Consider the following 22,355-nt stretch of genomic DNA (forward strand, 5'->3'; position numbering starts at 1 on the left):
CTTACTGGCCACTTTATTAGAAACACCTATTTTACGTTGTGCTTCCACTCACTGGCCACTTTATTAGAAACACCTACCCTACTGTACCTTGTGCTTCCACTTACTGGCCACTTTATTAGAAACACCTACCCTACTGTACCTTGTGCTTCCACTCACTGGCCACTTTATTAGAAACACCTACCCTACTGTACCTTGTGCTTCCACTCACTGGCCACTTTATTAGAAACACCTACCCTACTGTACCTTGTGCTTCCACTCACTGGCCACTTTATTAGAAACACCTACCCTACTTTACCTTGTGCTTCCACTCACTGGCCACTTTATTAGAAACACATACCCTACTTTACCTTGTGCTTCCACTCACTGGCCACCTTATTAGAAACACATACTTTATTTTGTGTTTCCACTCACTGGCCACTTTATTAGAAACACCTACTGTACCATGTGCTTCCACTCACTGGCCACTTTATTAGAAACACCTACTGTACCCTGTGCTTCCACTCACTGGGCACTTTATTAGAATTTATCTGTAAAATTGTGTGAGTGTATGGTTGTGTGTGTGTATGTGTGTGTGTGTGTGTGTGTGTGCTTACTTTAGTGACAGATACAGGGCAGATGTGGAATGGTTCTCCAGGTGTTACCATCTCCAGCTTCATACCTGTTGTGAAGGAGTGCTTATGCAAATCAGCGTGGTCCTATAACACACAAACACACACACACACACACAGTTAGGGGTTTCCAATTTGACAGTATGCCTTTGTTCACACAGCAGGTAAAAGTGGCCCAAATCCAATCTTTTATGTCACATGTGCCACAGGTGTGTGGTTTGTGCGGTTGTGTGAACAGCAAAACACACATAGAATCTGTCATTTCCAATTCAGATTTGATTTGGGTCACTTCATTATGTAATATTGAAATCTGAAATATATCTGTTTTGTAGCAATGCAACTCTGTCTGAACAGCCGGATCAGAATTCATGCAATTTTTATGGCAAACAACAGAGATGATCGAGAACATTCTGTGTCACAGAAAAACTTTTTACATATTTGTATTAATGAATATTTGGATTGATGTGTCTGTTCCAATAATATTTGAAGGATTATGTTGCAGACACACAGTGTTCCTAATGAATTGGCCAAACGCAGATTGAAGCTGCAGCATTAAAAATACCTGAAAGTAGCCAAATAATGCATACTTTTTTAGCAAATGGCAGTTTGAGATTGTGACGTATTATTCTGGACTAAAGTGAAACTTAGCGTGAAGCATTGCTCTAAGTCACACATGCATGTCACTTTAAAAAGCATAAACTGTTCAGACAGAGATCAGATATTGGTCACATTAAAAAGACTGTGTGAACAGCCTAAAATAAATATCGGATTTGGTCAGAAAATCAGATTTTGACCATGTTTACCTGTTGTGTGAATGGAGTATAAATTATTAATGTCTGGGCTAAGCTGGTTTGTGCTGGTGCAGCACTGGTTGACTAACATTCCAATGTTTTCCCTGGTGACCTGGTAGGCAGCCGGACAGACAGGCAACATACAGCAACGAGCCATAACATTAAAACCAGTGGCTAATAATATGTAGGTGCCCCTTTTTAGTGCCATCAAGACAGCTCTGACATGTTAAGGTATGGACTCCATCAGACCATTGACGGTATCTGTCACGAGGAGTAATATTAACAGCAGATCTTCTAAGTCTTGAAACGGGCTCCCGTGACTCCCGTGACCCTGTTGCAGGAGGTTTACTGACTATTCTTCCATGGATCACTGATAACTTTTTGGAAGACCTGCCTGATGTTTTGTAGATATTCTGATCCAGTCATATAGAAATCCCAGTTTGATTCTAAATAGAGTTTCTCAGATTCTTATACTTATGCTTTTTATCTGCTTCAACACATCACCTTCCATCCACCTTCCATACATTCTTAAATATAAAAAAGTACTTCTGCTGTGTGGGGTTGAGCATTATCCTGCTGAAAAATGCCAGTTGGAAGACCTTTTATGAGCAGTGATGGGAGTAACAGCGTTGAAATAAAGGGTGTTACTAAAGCCGTTACTTTTTTCAGTAACGAATAATCTAACTAATTACTCTGACTGTAACTATAACAGCGTTACCATTCCCGACACCCCATTACTGCACGTTACTTTAGCTGCTCAATTAACTTTTTTTTTTTTACTTCGTGCATACAGACAAAGGCGCAAGTGTGTGTGTGAGTTGTGTGTGTGAGTCACAAGGGAGGGGAGGATGAGATATCTGCACACACTCTATTCATCTGGCTTATGAAACACGCTCTGAGAAGGTGGGGGTCGGGGGGGCTTACGGGGGTGAGTAACAAAAGTAACGCAATAGTTACTTTCACTGGTAACTAGTTACTTTTATAATGGAGTAACTCAGTTAGTTACTTTTTTGGAGAAGTAACTAGTAATGATAACTAATTACTTTTTAGTAAAAACTGGTATTGAGAGGCAACACAGATGGCTGCAGAATGTCCTGCACACATTACTGAGCACTTAGTATCCCTCGTATCACCACAGATCACCACACCAGCAGTTGGGGCAGTGTGTCGTTCCACAGCAAAGGCAGGATTGAACCACTAGGTCTCTATACTCAAACTTAACCCTTATATTCATCAAACAGATGATACGGCTGTAGGAGTCCAGGTTTCTTGTTTTATTTTTCTGCAAATTAACCAAACCTGAAAGCATTTATATACAGCCCTGGAAAAAATTAAGAGACCACTTCAGTTTTTTTTTTCTGATTTTGCTATTTATAGGTTTATGTTTGAGTAAAATGAACATTGTTGTTTTATTCTATAAACTACAGACATTTCTCCCAAATTGCAATTAATTAAAAAGTATTGTCATTTAGAGCATTTATTTGTCAAAAAAGGGGAATGGCTGAAATAACAAAAAATATGCAGCACTTTCAGACCTCAAATAATTGCAAAGACAACAAGTTCATATTCATGAACAAGATTTAAGAGTCCATCAATATTTGTTGGAATAACCCTGGCTTTTAATCACAGTTTGCATACATATTGGCATGTTCTCCTCCACCAGTCTTACACACTGCTTTTGGATAACTTTATGTAACTCCTGGTGCAAATATTCAAGCAGTTCAGCTTGGTTTAATGGCTTGTGATCATCCATCTTCCTCTTGATTATATTCCAGAGGTTTTTAATCAGGTAAAATCTAAGAAACTCATTATTTTTAAGTGGTCTCTTGTTTTTTTCAGAGCTGTATCTGCCTCAGATTTAGAATCTGGGGTATTTTGTTTGTTGTCAATGAGTGTACATCCCACTCTTTTGGCCATCAAATCCATCAGATTCCCTCTCTGTCCCCCTCTCACTGTTACCTTAAAGACCTCCAGGGGCAGGGGGTTCTTCATGGCTTCAGAGGTGGCCTTCTCTAAAGCCTCACTCCACTCCACAGCGCTCCTCAGGTCCCGCAGCTCTGCAGAGCAAAACAAAAACAGTGTGGAACATTAATGTACTCGTTTATTCATCCATCTATTCATCCATCCCTCCATCTGCCTGACACTTCATTGATCCATCTGTCACTCGGCGAGTCCAAACACTTTTGATGTTTGGTGAGAACGTCCCACACGGATAAACACATGATCCCAGGCTTTCAAAACAATGCAGCTCGGGCTCGGCTCCAGAACCTCGACTGGATATTTTAGTCTCCTTTAGTTCCTGAGAAGTGATAGAGATCTGCTGCTCAGAACAGCCAGCATGACTCAGAACACACACACACAGCCTCTGGTTACTACTTCACAAACAGCTGACTTACAGTAAGCCAAATGCAGCTCAATGCTGGGGGCTTTACACCCCTCTAGCAGCCCAGTTCTAATCATTACTCACATCACCTCCTGTTTGAAGGTGTTTGACTGATTGGATTTTGCGTTTTTTTTTATTTTTGCTGCCCAATAAAAAATGAATAATTGTCTTTATTCAAGGAATTTTTATATATATATTTATTGATTTGATTAGAAATAGTACTATTGCAAATTTAGCAGTATATATAATGCAGTTTCAGAGTAACAAAACTAGAATAAAAGTAAAAAAAAATGCAAATACTTATAAATTCTTGAAAAAATAAGTCCTTTGTTACTGTTAACTTTAGAAACTTTAGTGTTAAATGTGTGTGTGTCGCAAATAAGGACGGATGTGCACATATCTGATGGGCAAGGATGTGCACATGTCTGATGGGCAGTGTAAGTGTGGGAAAGTGGCTGTAAGAATTCACCAGTATTAACCACAAGTCTGACACCTACAGTTGGCACCGGATGTTTCCTGAATAAGAAAAAAAAAGGTAAAAAAAGTTTTTTGTTTTTTTTGCTTTTTTCCCACAGTTTTTGATCTTTTTTTAAAGTTTTTAATAATATAACAAAATAAAGAGAAGTAATGTTTAAATTACCATTCAGAAGAGTTCCAAAAACAGGGATCAATATTTACATTTACATTTTAAAGTGTACCCGAGATTACGCTGTGTTATATCTGTAAATATTCCACTGAATCTAAATTTAGGTCTAATCTTAAACTGGAAAACTGCTCCAACATGTTTGAGATAAACTGAATTCTAAACTCTGCAGGTTTGTTTGGACTTGTGAGCTCTTCAGTTGAGAAGAAACTCTGGGGGGAGAAGGGGAAGTGGGTTTCTCTGGAAGTCAGAGTGAGTGGGCAGCACCAGTAACTGATAGCTCTTTAACTCTTTAGGGGGAGTACACTGTAGAACCAGAAAAGAGAAACATTTACTGTAATCACAAGTATTTGGGCATTCGCTAATTGGCTGTGACCGAAATGGCTCCCTATTCTCTCACTAGTGTTGTGCTTTATAAGGAGATAAGGAGAGACTATGTAGTTCACAAGTGAATTCACATCACTAGCGCCTGCTCTGGTTGCTTAAACACGCTTAAACACTTGAATGGCAGAACTGTGTTTAAAACTCCATAAACTCACTAAACTGAGCTCTGTATTAAAGTTAGTGGAGCTCTGAGCTGATCATGGAGTAATTTATCTCTCTGACTGTGACTTTTACGCTGTTTAGAAACATAATCCTCATATTACTGAACTAAATGGAGAAACATAAAAAAAATAACACCTACATCTACATGCTTTTTGCCAGACTGGGTGGTTTTATGCCACATCAGCGGGTTCTGTCTGAAATTGACTGGAGGAAATGCTGTGCTTTGACAGGTGAACAAAACTTGTCAAACTTGTTAAGACTTTGGAAATTGAACTAATTAGTGTTGTAGATATCTAATGCTAACCTTGCAGAGACAGACATGCTGAACATCAGCTGTTTGGCTGGTTTTCTCTGCATTTTTGCGGATTTGAAACTCGTGTTGATTGGTTTTACCTGTAACAATCTGGCAACCCTGACGGCTCTGTTTGTTCAGCTATTTGTTGCTTAGTAGTGAGACTCACAATGCATTTTGACACATTCAACTTGCGTAGTAAGCAGAGTTGTTTACTATAAATCATGATGAATTTATAGTGGCCTTAAAAACACGTTCGAATTCAAATTTACGATTCGAGAACTTGCCTATGGGGCACATAGGACTATTTTTCGAAAACCAATGCCTTATCTTGCTTTTGTTAGATTAATGTTAAATTTAGTTTTGTTTCTTTAAATTAATTACATTAAAAAAATTGCATTCTAAATATAAATATTTATACATATTAATAAAAATTTACAACATATAACCTGAGCTTTTATGTTAATTATGAATTATTTTTATGAATGCATCATCAGCTGTGCTCACAAAAACCTGAACAAAGCTGCCTTAAGAAAGTGTGCGAACTATACTTAAATTAAATATTATAATAGCTTATATTCTTTTATTGCATTGTTGTATACTACAAGTAAAGTGCTTAGTGCCAGTAAATGCCGCACGACAGCGCTATACTGTTCCGGCAAGCCAGGGCGCTATCAGCTAGCGGTTCGTCCCACGTAGTTTGTTTTAACACAGTAAACGTGCAGTCTACAGTCTGATAATACTCACCTTTGAATGGTGACAGAGCTAGCGCTGCGATTAGCAACTAATTATTATACTGCTCCAGTGCTGAAGAAACTTCACTGAAACTCCTGTATAAAGCTGTATTTCTGCGGAGTGGCTTTACTGCTTCTTACAACCTGACTAGTAAAATTCATACATAAGGCACACTGGATTATAAAGAGCACTGACGAATTTTGGGAAAATTAAAGTATTTTTAGTGTGCCGTATAGTAAGAAAAATACGATAAGATTGGGAGATTTTATGCAAATGCTCACTGAACCACTGAATATTATATGGACAAAAGTATTGGGATACCTATTCATTTAAAAAAAAAAAGAGTTTTAAACAGAATTCATTATGCTTTTGTTGGAGGAACTCTCTCTACGTTCTAGAGATCGCTATTAGATATTAGATTTTTAAGCACTGATGTCAGGATTTGATTTTATTCAGGAATACAAGGTTGCCATCACCACACTCTTATCTCCAGCTTCCCAAATCCTTCCATCCAAAAGTATTGGCTGGAGCTGCATCATTCCAGAGAACACAGTTTCACTGCTCCACAGCTCAATACTGGTAGCAGGGGAATACAGCGTCTGTCCATAATTGTCCATGCAAACATACATGCAACTCTGGTAGAAATGAATCACATTTACATTCATTGCAGGAGACCCCACCCACACATCCCACAGATCAGTGCAGCATTCTGTAGCTTCCACTGAACACTTTTTCTTGTCCCATGACATTTTACAACTCCCAATGCTCACCTTTAGGGGGCTCCACTGAGAGCTGATTCTCTTTGGTCCAGCCCAGGGGGCGGAGCCTAGTGTCCAGGTAGAAGATCCAGATGCAGTGGGCAGGGTCATCCAGGCCGACGTAGCTGAGGCACAGTCGCCCACCGACATTACGCAGGACCCTCGCAGCCCAGTACACACACGGCTCACTAGCATCACGAATCTCCAACACACACCCGGATACAATCAAATCCACTGTGTTCTTACCCCTCAGGGGCTATGGAAGAGAGAGAGAGAGTGAGAGAGAGAGAGAATAAAAATGTGAGCTACTGATCAGACTGATCAGCTCTTTGTGACGAATTGTGACAAATTGTGAACTACATAGTCTCTCCTTATCTCCTTATGTTAATTTAGTTTCACTTTGTTATTTATGTTCATTGAGGGGGGGGGGGGGTAACAATCCCACAGTACATGTTGGAATTCAGCTTCCCAGTGCTGGCAGCACTGATTGGATTTCTTGTGCATCAGCTTCAGAAGAGGCTTTCTTCTAGGACAGTGCCATGCAGACTGAGTTGATGCAGTGTGTGGTGTATGATCTGAGCACTGCAGGCTGAAACAGGGAGAAACCTCTTCTGAGTGGAACCTCATCTAGAAAACTGCTAGAAGACCTTGGCCATTGCCCTCTATCTCAGTTTTAGGGTGTCAGCAAACTTCTTATAGTCTAGGTCATCTTTGTGGAAAGCAAAAATTCACTCACATCCTTAGAGAATTTTCTCGACATGAAGTGCCATGTATGAGAGAATTGTGAGTAAAATGCCAAATTTAACAGACCTGCTGTCCATTCACACCTGAGACCTTGTAACACTAACGAGTCACATGACATGGGCGAGGTAAAACGGCTAATTGGGCACTTTTGTTGACACCGGTTTAGACATTATAGGCTGTGTGCTGAGTTTGTTTGATGTCACAGCAAATTTACACTGTTATACAAGCTGTACACTGAATACTTTACATTGTATCAAAGTCTCACATTTTATATGTTGTCCCATGAAAACATATAATAAATATTTAAAAAATGTGAGAGGTGTTTCTGTTCTGATTCTGTATGTTTTTATTACTTTAATATAAATACTTAACTCATCCTTCTATGCACTTTTTGTTCCTGTATGCGCTAAAAATTGGACACACACACACACACACTCACTCCTTCGAGCAGGTTGGCCGGTGCTGTCCGTGATCCAGTGAGCTCTTTAATGAGGAACTCAGTCCAGTCACTGTGCTTTTCTTTAATAGCTAAAAACAAAGAAGAGAAAATTAGGGATTCAAACCAACAAACGTGCAACACACACCTTTACACATAACACACACACACACACACACACTCTCACACACACACACACGCATATATGCACAAACAAAGTGAGGCCTAGACTAGCATGCTAATACTGTATTTAAGGACAGGAGAATTAGCAGGGTGAGTGTGCATAGGGATATGTGAACGTGTGTGTGTGTGTGTGTGTGTGTGTGTGTGTGTGGGTGTGTGATGTTTTGTAAAAAAAAAAAAAAAAAATGGCAAAGGCAACCACATACTAACACACACACTTGCACACACCCCCACCCTTCTCATTTGCATACGAGTGCTGTTTTGTTTATAAATGCATTTCATTTTGCATGCCCCCTCTTTCCCTCCCACCCCACGCAGAACCAGCCCCTGAAACATTGATGAGCGTAAAGCTCTGCTCACTCCAGCACAGTACTCTATACAGCACAGCACTATGTACAGTGTGTGTGTGTGTGTGTGTGTGTGTGTGTGTGTGTGTGTGTGTGTGCGTGTGTATACAGTAGTGAGGTGGATCACAGTGATTACCTGCACCTATTGATGACAGTGGAATAACCGGCTGACAGACCGGTATTACCACCAAATCTGTCAACAAAGTATTCAGAATATGCTGGCAGCTTCTCAAATACTAACATGCACTTTTACACTGTTACAAATCACACCCACTCACAGAGCAGAGTTATGGAGTTATGGAGGTGGATATTGTTTTAGTGAACCTGATGAAACTGATGTCACACACCAGTTCAGCATGTACTGTAATTTTTACACACAAAAATGCATGCATATTACAATTATTTTTTTTTTATGCATTGTAAATGATTTTAATTATTTTTATGATTTTTAAATATACAGTTCTAGAAAAAAAAGACACCACTTCAGTTTCTGAATCAGTTTCTCTGATTTTGCTATTTATAGGTTTATGTTTGTATGTTCTATAAAATACAGACACCATTTCTCCCAAATTCCAAATAAAAATATTATCATTTAAAGCATTAATTTGCAGAAAATGGGAAATGGCTGAAATAATAAAAAAGATGCAGAGCTTTCAGACCTCAAATAATGCAAAGAAAACGAGTTCATATTCATAAAGTTTTAAGAGTTCAGAAATCAATATTTGGTGGAATAACCCTGGTTTTTAATTTCAGTTTTCATGCATCTTGGCATGATCTCCTCCACCAGTCTTACACACTGCTTTTTGGCCAACTTTATTCCACTCCTGGTGCTAAAATTCAAACAGGTCAGTTTGGTTTGATGGCTTGTGATCATCCATCTTCCTCTTGATTACATTCCAGAGGTTTTTAAATTGGTAAAATCAAAGACACTAATCATTTGTATTTCCAGAGCTGTATATTTGGCATGTATGAAAATGTCCAATAATTACATGCTTTACGAAATATACAATTCCAGTCTCATTCAATGTGTTTATTTTTTTTTATTTTTCCTACATTGTAAATGAATACTGAAGTCCTCCAGACTATGAAAAAACACATAAGACATCATGTAGTTAAACTTAAAAGTGCTAAACAAACCAAAATACTCTGTGAAATATTTAGGTGCTCTTTTCTGGTGTGCTGTTAACTTGTGGTTTCTGAGACTGGTAACTCTGATGAACGTACACTTTGCAACAGAGGTAACTCTCGGTCTTCCTTTTCGTGATGAGAGCCAGTTTCATCATAATATTTTGTTGTCATGATGGTCTTTGCGACAGCACTTTAGGATACTTTCAAAGTCCTTGAAATATTTAAGATTGACTGACTGACTTTATTTCTTAAAGCATTTTTTTCTTTACTTAACTGTGAGCCATTTCAGGTGACACTACCTCATAAAGCTGACTGACAAGATGCCGAAATGTGCAAAACTGCACTGTTTTTCTTCCAAAGTTTGGAAAAAGCTAAATTTAAGGCATCCAAACTATTGGTATTTTGGAAAATATTTGCATTAGTCCTGCATCTTCACTTTATATCTGTATACTGTGGACGGTGAAACATTATATATATATATATAGCAGCAATTAATGTATTAATTAATACATAATACTTATCTTTAAGAAATGACACATATAATGCCACATGTTTACTATGCTGACATGCCTATGATGATTTTGGCATTCCAGCTTAAGTGTTTCTGTAATAACTATGTAGTTATATATTAACTTACTAATAACTATTAGTAATGTACTCACTGTTACATATTTTAAATAGAGCATCACAGTTTGTGTAATTTCCAAAAGGTTAACTGATGTAATATAAGAAAGCTGGTATTTAGTTGAGTTTAATTGAGTTGAACTGAATTGAATGGAATTAAACTAAATTAAACTAAACTAAACTGAACATTTGTGAAGTGAAGTGAAGTGAATGGATATGAATGGCTGAGCTGCAGTAGTAACAGGAGGCGGTTGAGAGGCGCTGCCAAACACACTGTCACTGTGGCTGCGACGTCAGCCTCACAACACCCGTATCACATGACCCCACTCATGAGGGTGTGATCTCTGCCCTGAGAGAACGTTCTGGTAAACAAATGCAGGAGAGAGAGAGAAAAAAGGGGGAGAGTGAGGGGGGAAGAGTGAAGAACTGGATCTACTTCTTTAAACTTGCTTCAATGCTTTTATACATTATAGTCAGCATCAAAGCATCAAACACTACACTATACACAGCAGCTCCATAAACCACTCGAAACCAAAACCAGTGCCACAATACACAGTGCAGATACAGTGCAATGATAATGCCTGATATAACCTATTCCCAGAATGCACATGACACTGTGGTTCGAGGAATGTTTGCTGCCTTGCCATGAGCACATCGGCCAGTATTCACAAGATAAAACCTCACACCTTATACAGGTTTGAACCTTTCCAAGCCGTATCCTGAGGTAACATTTCATGATCAATTTATTCACTGCTATCCCATGACGTTTTGCATGTCAGTCTATTTTTTTAACTAGGCAGTATATTTTGAAATATATTTTAGTATGTGAAATACTGTATATTTGGGAATTAAATGTAATGCATTACAGTCAGCATCACAGACTTAACACGTATCAACAGCAGCTCCATAAACTAATATCCTGAAGTAATATCCTAATTGTTCCATTTTAATTACCAGATAATCAGGTCTTAATTTCAATATGGCCGAATATATGTCAATACATAATATGGGCTACATCATAACATCTATGTTCCCATCATAATTTGTGGACCCACTTTATAATATCTCTAATAACTGTTTAGTTATACATTAACAAGCATGTCACGTAACTATTGGAACATATCTATCCTGCCACCGCCCAGCAGTTTACTTGTGGTGAGAATGTAATCTGGTCTCGATCCGACCCATCTGTCAAATATACTGTCATCAAATATATCAAATATATTTTAATTGAGCTAAACTGCTGATAAGGCACATTTTCATCTAATATATTAGCCTCATTATATACTGCTATGAATAAATTGTGTCTCTGCTGCTTCATGTTGTTTACACACTAAGATTGCATTATGTGCAGCGTTCACTGCTTGCAGCCGCAACACTCCGTTTACTACATCTGTGCTGCACGTCCCATTGAAAACACTGTTTTTAAAAGTGCAGCGGCAAGTTTTCAGCATTCTGTTTTAAAGCAGCTTCACACTGCACAGATCTACCTGCTGGAACACAAAATCTTCTCACTTTATTTACTTTCTTGCTTCCTCACCAGACAGTTCTGACCATTTAGAAGAGATAATTTGCTTGCGAGGTTTATTGCTGCGCAATTAGATGCATTTTGGTTTGTGCCTGTTTGAAACCAAACCAAACAGAGGGAGAAACACTCCAAATAAACAAACTCATTAACTGATCTGGATCATAGAAACCAACTATAGGCGTAAAAACTCAAATTAAGTTTTAATTTAGAAATCCTTACAACCAAGCTGATATGTTTACAATGAAGTAAAAAAAGGTTTCCTCTATCCAATTTGTCATGCATTCTTTATTCCATTTGTCCATTTGTCCTTTGCATTCTTTACTGAAAATTTGCTATCATAGGCAATGTATTGCATGATTGCATGTATTGCAATGCATTGTGATTCCCACCTCGACATTTCACTGTCTGCTAAATCTTTTAGTAGTAGAGAGCATTTAAAGCAACTGACAAACATGACCAGATTAGACCCTCCTAACAATTTCATCTCAAAACTAGACACCAAAATACATATAAAGATGACCCAAGCTGTCCTAAAATATCAACACAGGGCCTACAGGTAGCTCTGAAGGTGTGGAATCAGATTTTTTTTTCTTCTTGATCTTCCGCTTCCTCTCTCTCTCTAACTGCTCCATCTGCGTTTGATCTCAGGCAGTCAGAAATAGCTGAACTATTTTTACAGATGCTGTTAGGAGAGTCATCACTCCCTCAATGAGGCAATCAGCTGCTTCAAACCAGTTTGTACACTCTTGCCATTCACAGACCACTCTCTATCTCAGCTGATTTGCTTTCAGAATAACCGAAATTCTTGTAAACAGAGGCAGAAGAGAGAGAATGAAAGGGGAGAGAGAAGGATGTGTGTATGCAAGGCATGCTGCTGTGCTTATTGCTATCTTACACCCCGCCAACAAGGCTATTTTCACGCCATGCACCTACGTTGTCTAAACAGCAATGGTGCTTGTGAATAAATTTACGCTGATGGGCATGGTGGTCTGGAAATGAAGTGTGTTCAAGTAAATTTCTGGTTACTATCTTGACTGCAGAAAAAAGGTGCACCACTGAGTGAATACAACCTAGATATACATCAACAGTCAGATGTTCATTGCTATGTTGGCACTGAATTGTCAACACAGGCATAACCCCAACAAGTGTACACCACCGCCTGAAATGGAAGCATTGGTACAGATAGCTGCGCCATTGATACAGCAATCTACCAAGTTAGAGCACACTTAAAGGCTCTTAAAGGTAAAGGCAAGTGACATGCTGATTGGTTTATTTCATGCTACAACCAAAACGCACCCAAGATTATTTAAGAGAAATAGTTTATTAGTTGCCTTTTTTGTCTTTCATGCAGAGCAAGGTGTACTTTTCCCATTGTTACGATAGCAAAGACACAGTCACCCTAAATCAAGCTGGGCTAAAGATCACTAAAATTGGCTCCCCAGTATTAACATGTGACTGGGTGATCAGATCACCAGTGACTGCAAAACGTATATTGGTTGACTCCAGGTGTTTTACATGAGTCTTTTGGGATGCTTGTGACTGGATTTTTTATTTCTGCTAACTTCCAGTTCCTTTTCAAATACAGATGAGTGACTGGGTTGACCCATGCTCCAGACACTAGTATCACCTTTATCCATTAGATTATTATTGTAGCTTGCTCAGCTAACCCATGGGAACAGTGGATGGTGTGGTATCATGGTTATTACAGTGCTGTGGTTCTGCTTTGTATTCGTCTGTGAGCTGATCTTGTTCACACCTTGTCATGGTCCCAGTCAAGAAAGTAATATAAAATATATTCATATTTAACCAATTTTATCATAAAAGGTAATGGTTCCATGCCATAAAACTGATAAACACATATCAGTGAGGTCATTTAATAAATTGAACATTCTCAAATTCCTTTTTTAGGCAGAGCCTATGGTTAATATGTGCGCCATTTTGAGATGTTTGATCCTAGCAAAATTTATGAACAATTGCATAACACAGCAAAAACAAATTTTAAGAGAAATTTTGGAGGGTGTAACAGTGTTCATTTCCCACACAGGCATTTATTCAGCATTATAAGCATTTAATGAGTGTGTCATTTTTCTCAAACGGTGAGACCTGTTGCGGTGGCACAAAGGAAACCTACTCAATGTTAGACAGGGGTGTTAATGTTATGGCTAATTGTGTGTTGTTGCATGTAGCGTTTTTTGATCTTTGTAAATCAGGCAGTTGTTAGAAATAATCATAGAAATGATCCAAAATAATTTGAAATACAATCGTTCACACTGACTTTCAAAGAAAGTTCAGGTATTTCTTATTCTGCTACTGCTAAAATTTAAAGTATGACAGAAACAATAGGTGTATATGACTGAATCAGTGAGTCTTTTGTACTCTAACTAATTCCATCACGAACAGAAAAATGGTATGAAAATGCAGAGCGCTTGTTAATCCTTCATGCTTTGTCTTCCTTGTATTCCACGCTTGTTTCTGTGCCAGAATTAGAAATCGTATTTATACACGGCTTTCATTCATCCTGATTGGCGTTTAGCCATTATGCTCTGACTACAATTGCTATTATGACTGCATTTAAGCCTCCCCTTCTGCGTCACATTCAACTGTTTTTCTCAGAGTTTGCATGAAACCCATTATGGCATTTGTTTATTTTTATTCTCCGAGCCTCTGGCTGTGGAGTGCTTGTTAGAAACAGCAATAAATGCATAATTCAGAGTGAAACATGCTTCCTTACGCTCCCTCTCAAAACACACACACACACACACACACACACACATCCCCTCTGCTACTGCTGCTCAGGAGACACTGTAACGTAAATATTCATCATGCAAAACCAAATTTGCATATTCTCCAACAACTCTTCTCTAAACACTGAGGTCAGATTTAATGGCGGATTTCTCACTCGCGTAATCGCAGGATACAGAGAAATCAAATATAACTTAAGTCTTCCTGTTAGAAGAGAATGACTGGATGAATTGATTCTGGAGGAGGAGTCTGGACGGCTAAATTAGTGCTGGCTAAATGAGGAAATGTGTGCCAGGTAAGCATGTGGTGGCTACACGAGTAGCTAAACAAGAAAGAAAGTACGGGCTAAACAAGTGCCATCTGAAAAAAGTTTTAGCTGTATAAGTACTACCTGAACGAGTGCTAACTGTACAAAATGTTAGCTGAAAGAGTGCTAGCAGTACAAAATGCTAGCTGAAAAAGTGCTAGCTACACAAAATGTTAGCTGAAAGAGTGCTAGCTGCACAAAATGTTAGCTGAAAGAGTGCTAGCTGTACAAACTCTGACTGAACGAGTGCAAAGTACCATCTGAATGAGTGCTAGCTGTACAAAATGCCAGCTGAAAGAGTGCTAGCTGTACAAAGTGCTGGCTGAAAGAGTGCTAGCTTTACAAAGTGCTGGCTGAAAGAGTGCTAGCTTTACAAAGTGCTGGCTGAAAGAGTGCTAGCTTTACAAAGTGCTGGCTGAAAGAGTGCTAGCTGTACAAAGTGCTGGCTGAAAGAGTGCTAGCTGTACAAAATGCCAGCTGAAAGAGTGCTAGCTGTACAAAGTGCTGGCTGAAAGAGTGCTAGCTGTACAAAGTGCTGGCTGAAAGAGTGCTAGCTGTACAAAGTGCTGGCTGAAAGAGTGCTAGCTGTACAAAGTGCTGGCTGAAAGAGTGCTAGCTGTACAAAGTGCTGGCTGAAAGAGTGCTGGCTGAAAGAGTGCTAGCTGTACAGAGTGCTGGCTGAAAGAGTGCTAGCTGTACAAAGTGCCGGCTGAAAGAGTGCTAGCTGTACAAAGTGCTGGCTGAAAGAGTGCTAGCTGTACAGAGTGCCGGCTGAAAGAGTGCTAGCTGTACAAAGTGCTGGCTGAAAGAGTGCTAGCTGTACAAAGTGCTGGCTGAAAGAGTGCTAGCTGTACAAAGTGCTGGCTGAAAGAGTGCTAGCTGTACAAAGTGCTGGCTGAAAGAGTGCTAGCTGTACAAAGTACTGGCTGAAAGAGTGCTAGCTGTACAGAGTGCCGGCTGAAAGAGTGCTAGGTGTACAAAGTGCCGGCTGAAAGAGTGCTAGCTGTACAAAGTGCCGGCTGGAAGAGTGCTAGCTGTACAGAGTGCCAGCTGAAAGAGTGCTAGGTGTACAAAGTGCCGGCTGAAAGAGTGCTAGCTGTACAAAGTGCCGGCTGAAAGAGTGCTAGGTGTACAAAGTGCCGGCTGAAAGAGTGCTAGGTGTACAAAGTGCCGGCTGAAAGAGTGCTAGCTGTACAAAGTGCTGGCTGGAAGAGTGCTAGCTGTACAGAGTGCCAGCTGAAAGAGTGCTAGGTGTACAAAGTGCCGGCTGAAAGAGTGCTAGCTGTACAAAGTGCCGGCTGAAAGAGGGCTAGCTGTACAAAGCGCCGGCTGAAAGAGTGCTAGGTGTACAAAGCGCCGGCTGAAAGAGTGCTAGCTGTACAAAGCGCCGGCTGAACAAGTGCCTGCTGAATGAGTGGCAGCTGAATGAGTCCCAGCTGAATAAGTGCCAGCTAAATAAGTGGAGTCTTATAAAACGGAAATGTCAGAGGGAGCATTTTGACATATGCTAAAATCCTGCCTTGTCTTTTTATAAGATAGAAGTAAAATGTTTGTATAATCTGCGAGTTATACCCAGTCACAAATAAGCAGGTTATAATTTAAATTAATTACTGTGGGATTTAAAAAAGGGCATTTTTCAATTAAAAGCAAGAAATAAACAATTGAACCTTTATATAACTAAAAGTAGAAGTTTCTAAACTGAAAGCAAAAGCATTTCTGAGTGGAGAGGTGACATAATATTGTGTTTAATTTTAACAGGGTGCTAAAACGACTATTCCCGCTAAGCCTAATATTCCGTTCTAAAAACTGGGGTCTCGGGTTGCTTTTCGCAGGAGGTCTTCTGGCCATGTCACGCGTCTTTACGTACTTACAGTATGTCACATGTACAGCCTCTAAAAGAGGATCCGGCTCAGTTTTACTGAACACGAGCGGCTGGTGGAGCAATGGAGACTTCAGAAGGGGAAACTCAGAGCTCAGTAGCTCATTCACTCATAGTAAAACCAAAGTGTGTAGCTTCTGACTGAACATAACCTGGAATCAGATTAATCTGCTCTTAAAGGAGACTGCATCACACCCACCCAGTTTAAAATGATTCTTTCGCATGCTCAGTGCGATTTAGGGCCCTAAATCCCAAAACTTACGGACATCAGCTTTAAAAATAGATAATAAAAATACTATAACAAAAAAAACCTATTTCAGCATCCCAGCCATCAACCACCAAGTATTCAGTCTCATTACTCTTTTTTCTTTGTGACTTCTGTGTGCAGGATCTCTTGTATTTTTACCAGAGATGCTTTTCTATTCACATGGACAATTCCAGGCGGACACTGCCAGTCACCATCATTGCCACCCACTGCATTACTGTCCACTATTTTATTCGAAAGTGTATTCCCGGGACACACATGATATTATGGCTGGAGGAACGATCAATACCTGCACAACTTCAGAAATGATGAAAAAATTTCACCTTGACTTATTATGAGCTGACTAAAGTTTAACTTCACTTAAACTTCATTAAATATAACACCTCACAACTTACACTATGCAGCTATGTCATTTCCAACAAACACACACGCACAGTTGCATAGCTACAGCACCCAGTGTGAGTGTCTTCCTGTCCCAGAATGGTGCTGTGACTCTCAGTGTGTAATCTCCCCAGCGCGAGTGTGTGTGCTAATCACTTAAGTAGCGTGCCAGTGGGACAGCATGGGCATCGCCATGGCAACCACCCCCGTACCAGCTCAGTGCCACGGCCAGGCTGAGCGATCACTTTAATTCGCGTTAATTCACCATACCATCACCACCACAACCCTAACCTTACATCCAATATTAGGATGTGTGTGTCTGTGTGTGTGTGTCTGTGTGTGTGTGTGTGTGTAGCTATGTTGGCTGCAGAACAATGCTATTAAAAGTACTCACTGATTTCCTCTGTTTTTGCATTTGTTTCACATTTACTGGTTTCAGATCCTCATAGAATGAAGCAGAGAGATGATTAGAAACACCTTAATCACCAATGTGAAAAAGTAATTAACCCACCCTTTCACCCCTCGAGGAATTAACCTTTTAACATGCATTGTAACCCGTAACAGTGTACCTTTTAAACCCAACTTTCTATCTGTTTTACCTTAATCTCCTCATTGAATAGAGTGTGTACTAGAGATTAGACCCAATGGGTGACTGTGTATTGATGCGTTTACATCAATTTACACGTTAAAATGTGATGCTTGTTTGTGTGTGTTTAATGCTATTAAAAAGTATTCACTGGTGTCCTCTATTTTTGTTGTTTTCATGGTTTTAAACTCAATGGTTTCAGATTTTCATAGAAGTTAAAAAAACAAGCTTATTACTATGTAACTTTTACCCCTGAACTTAACCCTTCAAAAGCCAGTTCAATTGCATGGTACACACTCAAATTGGTAGAAAATAAATATTAAAGAGTAAAAATATTTAAAAAAATAATTAAATCAGCAAATTCTGAAATGTTTTACCTTATTTCCCTCACTGAATAAAATGTATAGGCTGTGTACTGACATCAGATATTTACATCAAGTTACACATTAAAATGTGCATAATCACTCTGTCGATTTTCCCAGCAAAGGCGATTTGAAACACCAAATTTAATTTTAGTTTTTTTCCTCATTCATATTTGTTATTATTGTCACATACAGTTTCTATCAATTTTTACGCCTAAATTTTTCAACTCCATCCATGTTCTTGTTGTTGTGGAAATTATAGGGCCATTGTTAGGGTAAACAGAACTGGACACTAAGTTCAGCTCACCACAAACAGAACGTGATAATTTCATCCATTTCCATGACTGAATTGTAAGTGTTTTAAGTTTCTTTCCGATTAGAATTCTTTCAAAGCCCCTTTTTCTCTGCCAGTAGTTTCTTTTTTTATGTTCTTTGGTGATTTTTTTGGTTAGTGTTAAGACAAAATTAGGCCTTCTTGGAAGGTTCAGAAACTCAAAGCTAAAGGGGTAAATTGTCAAATGTGATTAAAAAACAAATATGAATAAAATTCATTGAAATGTTGTGTAATTAACGGTGTGATAAACAGACCAAGGATGTGCTTTATAATTCTATTTGAATAGAATCCCACAAAAAAAGCTTCTAAAGGTTAAAGCATAAAACAGACTTTCCATTAAAAGCAGCAGCCTGAGTCCCTGAGCATTCAATCCATCATTTGTCTGAATGAATAAATTGCTATTATCTTACGTTATCATAAACATTACACAAGCCTTTCAGCAAAGCCTTATAATTACTCAAATTCCCTGCTTTTATGTGAGATCAGAGTGTCACAAACACTAAACTTCTACAACTCCCTAAAATTAAAATCACTATAATTACACTTGTCTACACTGTTCTGATGCTGAGAGACAGTTCTACCACATTTAGCATCATCCTGAGAGCAGAAACCAGTCCAACTCTTTCAACTTCAGACCATCAAAGCTAAAGAACTGTGCAAACATCTTCAAAAGCATCTGTGAAAATTATATGTGAAACTTTGTGCACACAAAAAATATTAACAAGCAGAAAGAAGCAAAGGAATCTACTGTGCTCCCATTCAGCAGCTAGTTTAACTAAACAGTTTTCACTAATGTTATATAGAGTTAATTACAGGTAGATACTCTCACTGACTTTATATTTATTTGAGCTTAGTATTCTAAAGTTATATCGAATTAATTACAGTTAGATGCGCTCACTGACTTTATTTATTTGCGCTTAGTATTCTAAAGTTATATAGAGTTAATTACAGGTAGAAACTCTCACTGATTTTATATTTATTTGGGCTTAGTATTTTAAAGTTATATAGAATTAATTACAGGTAGTCACTCTCACTGATCACTGGCTTTATATTTATTTAAGAGTAGTATTTTAAAGTTATAAATAATTAATTATAAGTAGATACTCTCACTGACTTTATATTTATGTGAGCTTAGTATTCTAAAGTTATATAGAATTAATTATAGGTAGATACTCTCACTGACTTTATATTTATTTGAGCTTAGTATTCTAAAGTTATAGAGTTAATTACAGGTAGACACTCTCACTACTCACTGGCTTTATATGTATTTGAGCTTAGTATTCTAAAGTTATAGAGTAAATTACAGGTAGACACTCTCACTACTCACTGGCTTTATATGTAGTTGAGCTTAGTATTCTAAAGTTATATAGAGTTAATTACAGGTAGATGCACTCACAGACCACTGATTTTAGGTTTATTTTGGGTTTATTTAAATATTATTTAGAGTACAGCGTAAATATATTTCTGTGCAGACATAACCCTTTCTAGAAAATAGCAAAAGAAATGTGTGAAAGCATGTGAGGAATCTGAAGTGTGTTTGTGTTTGTGTATGTGTGTGTGTGTGTGTGTGTGTGTGGTGAAACCTGCTATACAAAGCAGTTGCGGTTGATTTTCATCTGACCTATGAGCTACTTTAAGCATATATTTCACCTACAACACGCATGCAAATTCTCACACAGCCATGCACACACACACACACACACACACACACTCTCTCTCTCTCTCACTCTCTCTATACCTCTCTCTCATGCACACACAGTGCAGCTATTAATTAGCCAAGCATGCAAAGAGTAGAGAAATAAAAGACAAAGAGGAGGGGGTTTAATGTGAGAAAGAGGGAAATAGGGAGAGAGAGAGAGGGGGGAGGTGGAGAAAGAAAGAAAGAAAGAAAGAAAGAAATGATAGGAAAGAGAGAAAGAGAGGGAGACTGAGAGAGAGAGAGAGAGCTTACCTGCTCTGAGATAAATGTTATCTGAGAAACAAACAGACAGGAACACAGATGACTAACACATACACACACACTGCAAACAGTCCCTATCATAACACTCTGTAACAGCATGTGTGTAATGACTGTGTGTGTGTGTGTGTGTGTGTGTGTACACAGTGTAATACAGCTGTGATCGACCCTTTAATTCACATCCTGCACTGCACTCACCACTAATGTCCACTATATAACACACACAATGATTTCCCCTAATTAACCCAAGCAGCTTTAATAGTGTGAAGTGATTACTTTGGAATTTCCACACCTCTGTAGGTTGTGAGGTGTTATCTTGTGATTGAGGCATACTCGTGGTGAGTCTGACTGAGGTCTGATAGTGGGTGCAGGTCAATTGGAAGTTCTATTTCTGAAGCTGTGCAGATTTTTAACATTCCTCCATCCACAGTGTCACACGTTCCTGGAATACACTATAGACAGCTAATATTACCACCCACAATGGACAGTAGTGCAGTGCAGGGGGTGGTAATGATGGTGACCTCTGCCGTCAGTTTTAAATGTCCATGCAAACAAAGACATCACATACACATGCAATGCAGGAGACCCCGCCCACAAATCCCACAGGCCTGTCCAGCATTCTATAGATATATAGATAGGACATGGCAAAAGTCAAGGGACATGATACTACACTGAAAAAAAAAGATACTTTTGACCAACCTAGAAAAATTACTCTAATTTGTTAGTTAGTTTTTTTTGTTCAACTTATATTTATGATTTAATTACAATCTAACATTTTGATTTAAAATCAATCAATATATTATTTAACCCAAGTATCAAAAAGTTCTTCAAAACTAAAAAATATGATTTATAATTAATACCATTTTTTACATTATTTAAAATCTAAAAAAAAAATTATTAATTTCTATTACAGCCATGTAAAGTTTTAGCTTTGATTAAACTAATAAGAATTTTCAAATTCTGTTAGTTAATTTTATAAACTTTCTGTAATTTTCTTTTCAGCCAAAAATAAAACTTATTAAATTGCTAGAATAACTCAATATGACTTATTATTCTAATATTAAAAAACAATTGAAATTTATTTATTTGAGTTAAATAAATTATTTAAAGTTAATTTAATAGGGAATGGATTTGCTTTCAGGCAAACTGATAAAAACAGGTTTGAACCAGAAATCATATTTTTTCATTTTTTAAAACTGTACTTTCAATATCTGAGCAGAGTGCAGGGCGCAATTTTATCCTGTAAGTTTATAATGCTCTACTTGTTCTCAGGAGCACAAACACAGCTTTTATTTATAGCTGTGGAAACACAGACACACACACACACACACACACACACACACACACACACACACACAATGTTTTACAACCTTGTATTAACACTCGCAAAGTGCAAATCATGTGCTCAGGTTCTCACAGACAGAATTTTGCACCTATATATAAACGCACCCACACGTATAGATTAATATATATAATGTCAAGCAAAAAGCCCTGTATCTTCATTTATGCTATTTGTCACATTTTGTCACTAAACAATGATCCTAAATTACTATATATATATATATATATATATATATATTGTATATATATATATTTATACATACATACACCAGTGTTGTGTTTAACAGATGCTCAATCAAATACATACATATCTAATTTCATGAAAACTGGAATTTGATGAGCAGCTGTTGTTGTGTATACAGTGTTTTTAATGAGGAGACCACACTATAAATTATTCCACATCCTTCACTGACAGTGCCTTAACATAACACCAAACTGAAGAATATCCAGACACA

The 22,355-nt window shown here is 38.2% G+C and overlaps 1 protein-coding gene across 3 annotated transcripts in view; it reads right to left on the reverse strand.

Annotated features, from left to right (window-relative positions):
* The window catches only part of sfmbt2 (Scm like with four mbt domains 2), a 64,977-nt gene that overhangs the window by 19,078 nt on the left and 23,544 nt on the right, over nucleotides 1-22,355 (reverse strand). For 2 of the 3 annotated variants that reach the window (XM_049473812.1, XM_049473813.1), the window contains exons 5-9: nucleotides 20,554-20,574; nucleotides 7,940-8,028; nucleotides 6,769-7,012; nucleotides 3,359-3,456; nucleotides 594-695 (exon numbers count right to left, since the gene is read on the reverse strand). In XM_049473812.1, the coding sequence (XP_049329769.1) occupies nucleotides 594-695; nucleotides 3,359-3,456; nucleotides 6,769-7,012; nucleotides 7,940-8,028; nucleotides 20,554-20,574 (554 nt within the window). The remainder of the gene's footprint in view (nucleotides 1-593; nucleotides 696-3,358; nucleotides 3,457-6,768; nucleotides 7,013-7,939; nucleotides 8,029-20,553; nucleotides 20,575-22,355) is intronic. The other variant, XM_022671385.2, reaches the window with a different exon arrangement.

The sequence above is a fragment of the Astyanax mexicanus genome, chromosome 2 (genome assembly GCF_023375975.1).
Source record: "Astyanax mexicanus isolate ESR-SI-001 chromosome 2, AstMex3_surface, whole genome shotgun sequence".
Lineage (NCBI taxonomy): Eukaryota > Metazoa > Chordata > Actinopteri > Characiformes > Acestrorhamphidae > Astyanax > Astyanax mexicanus.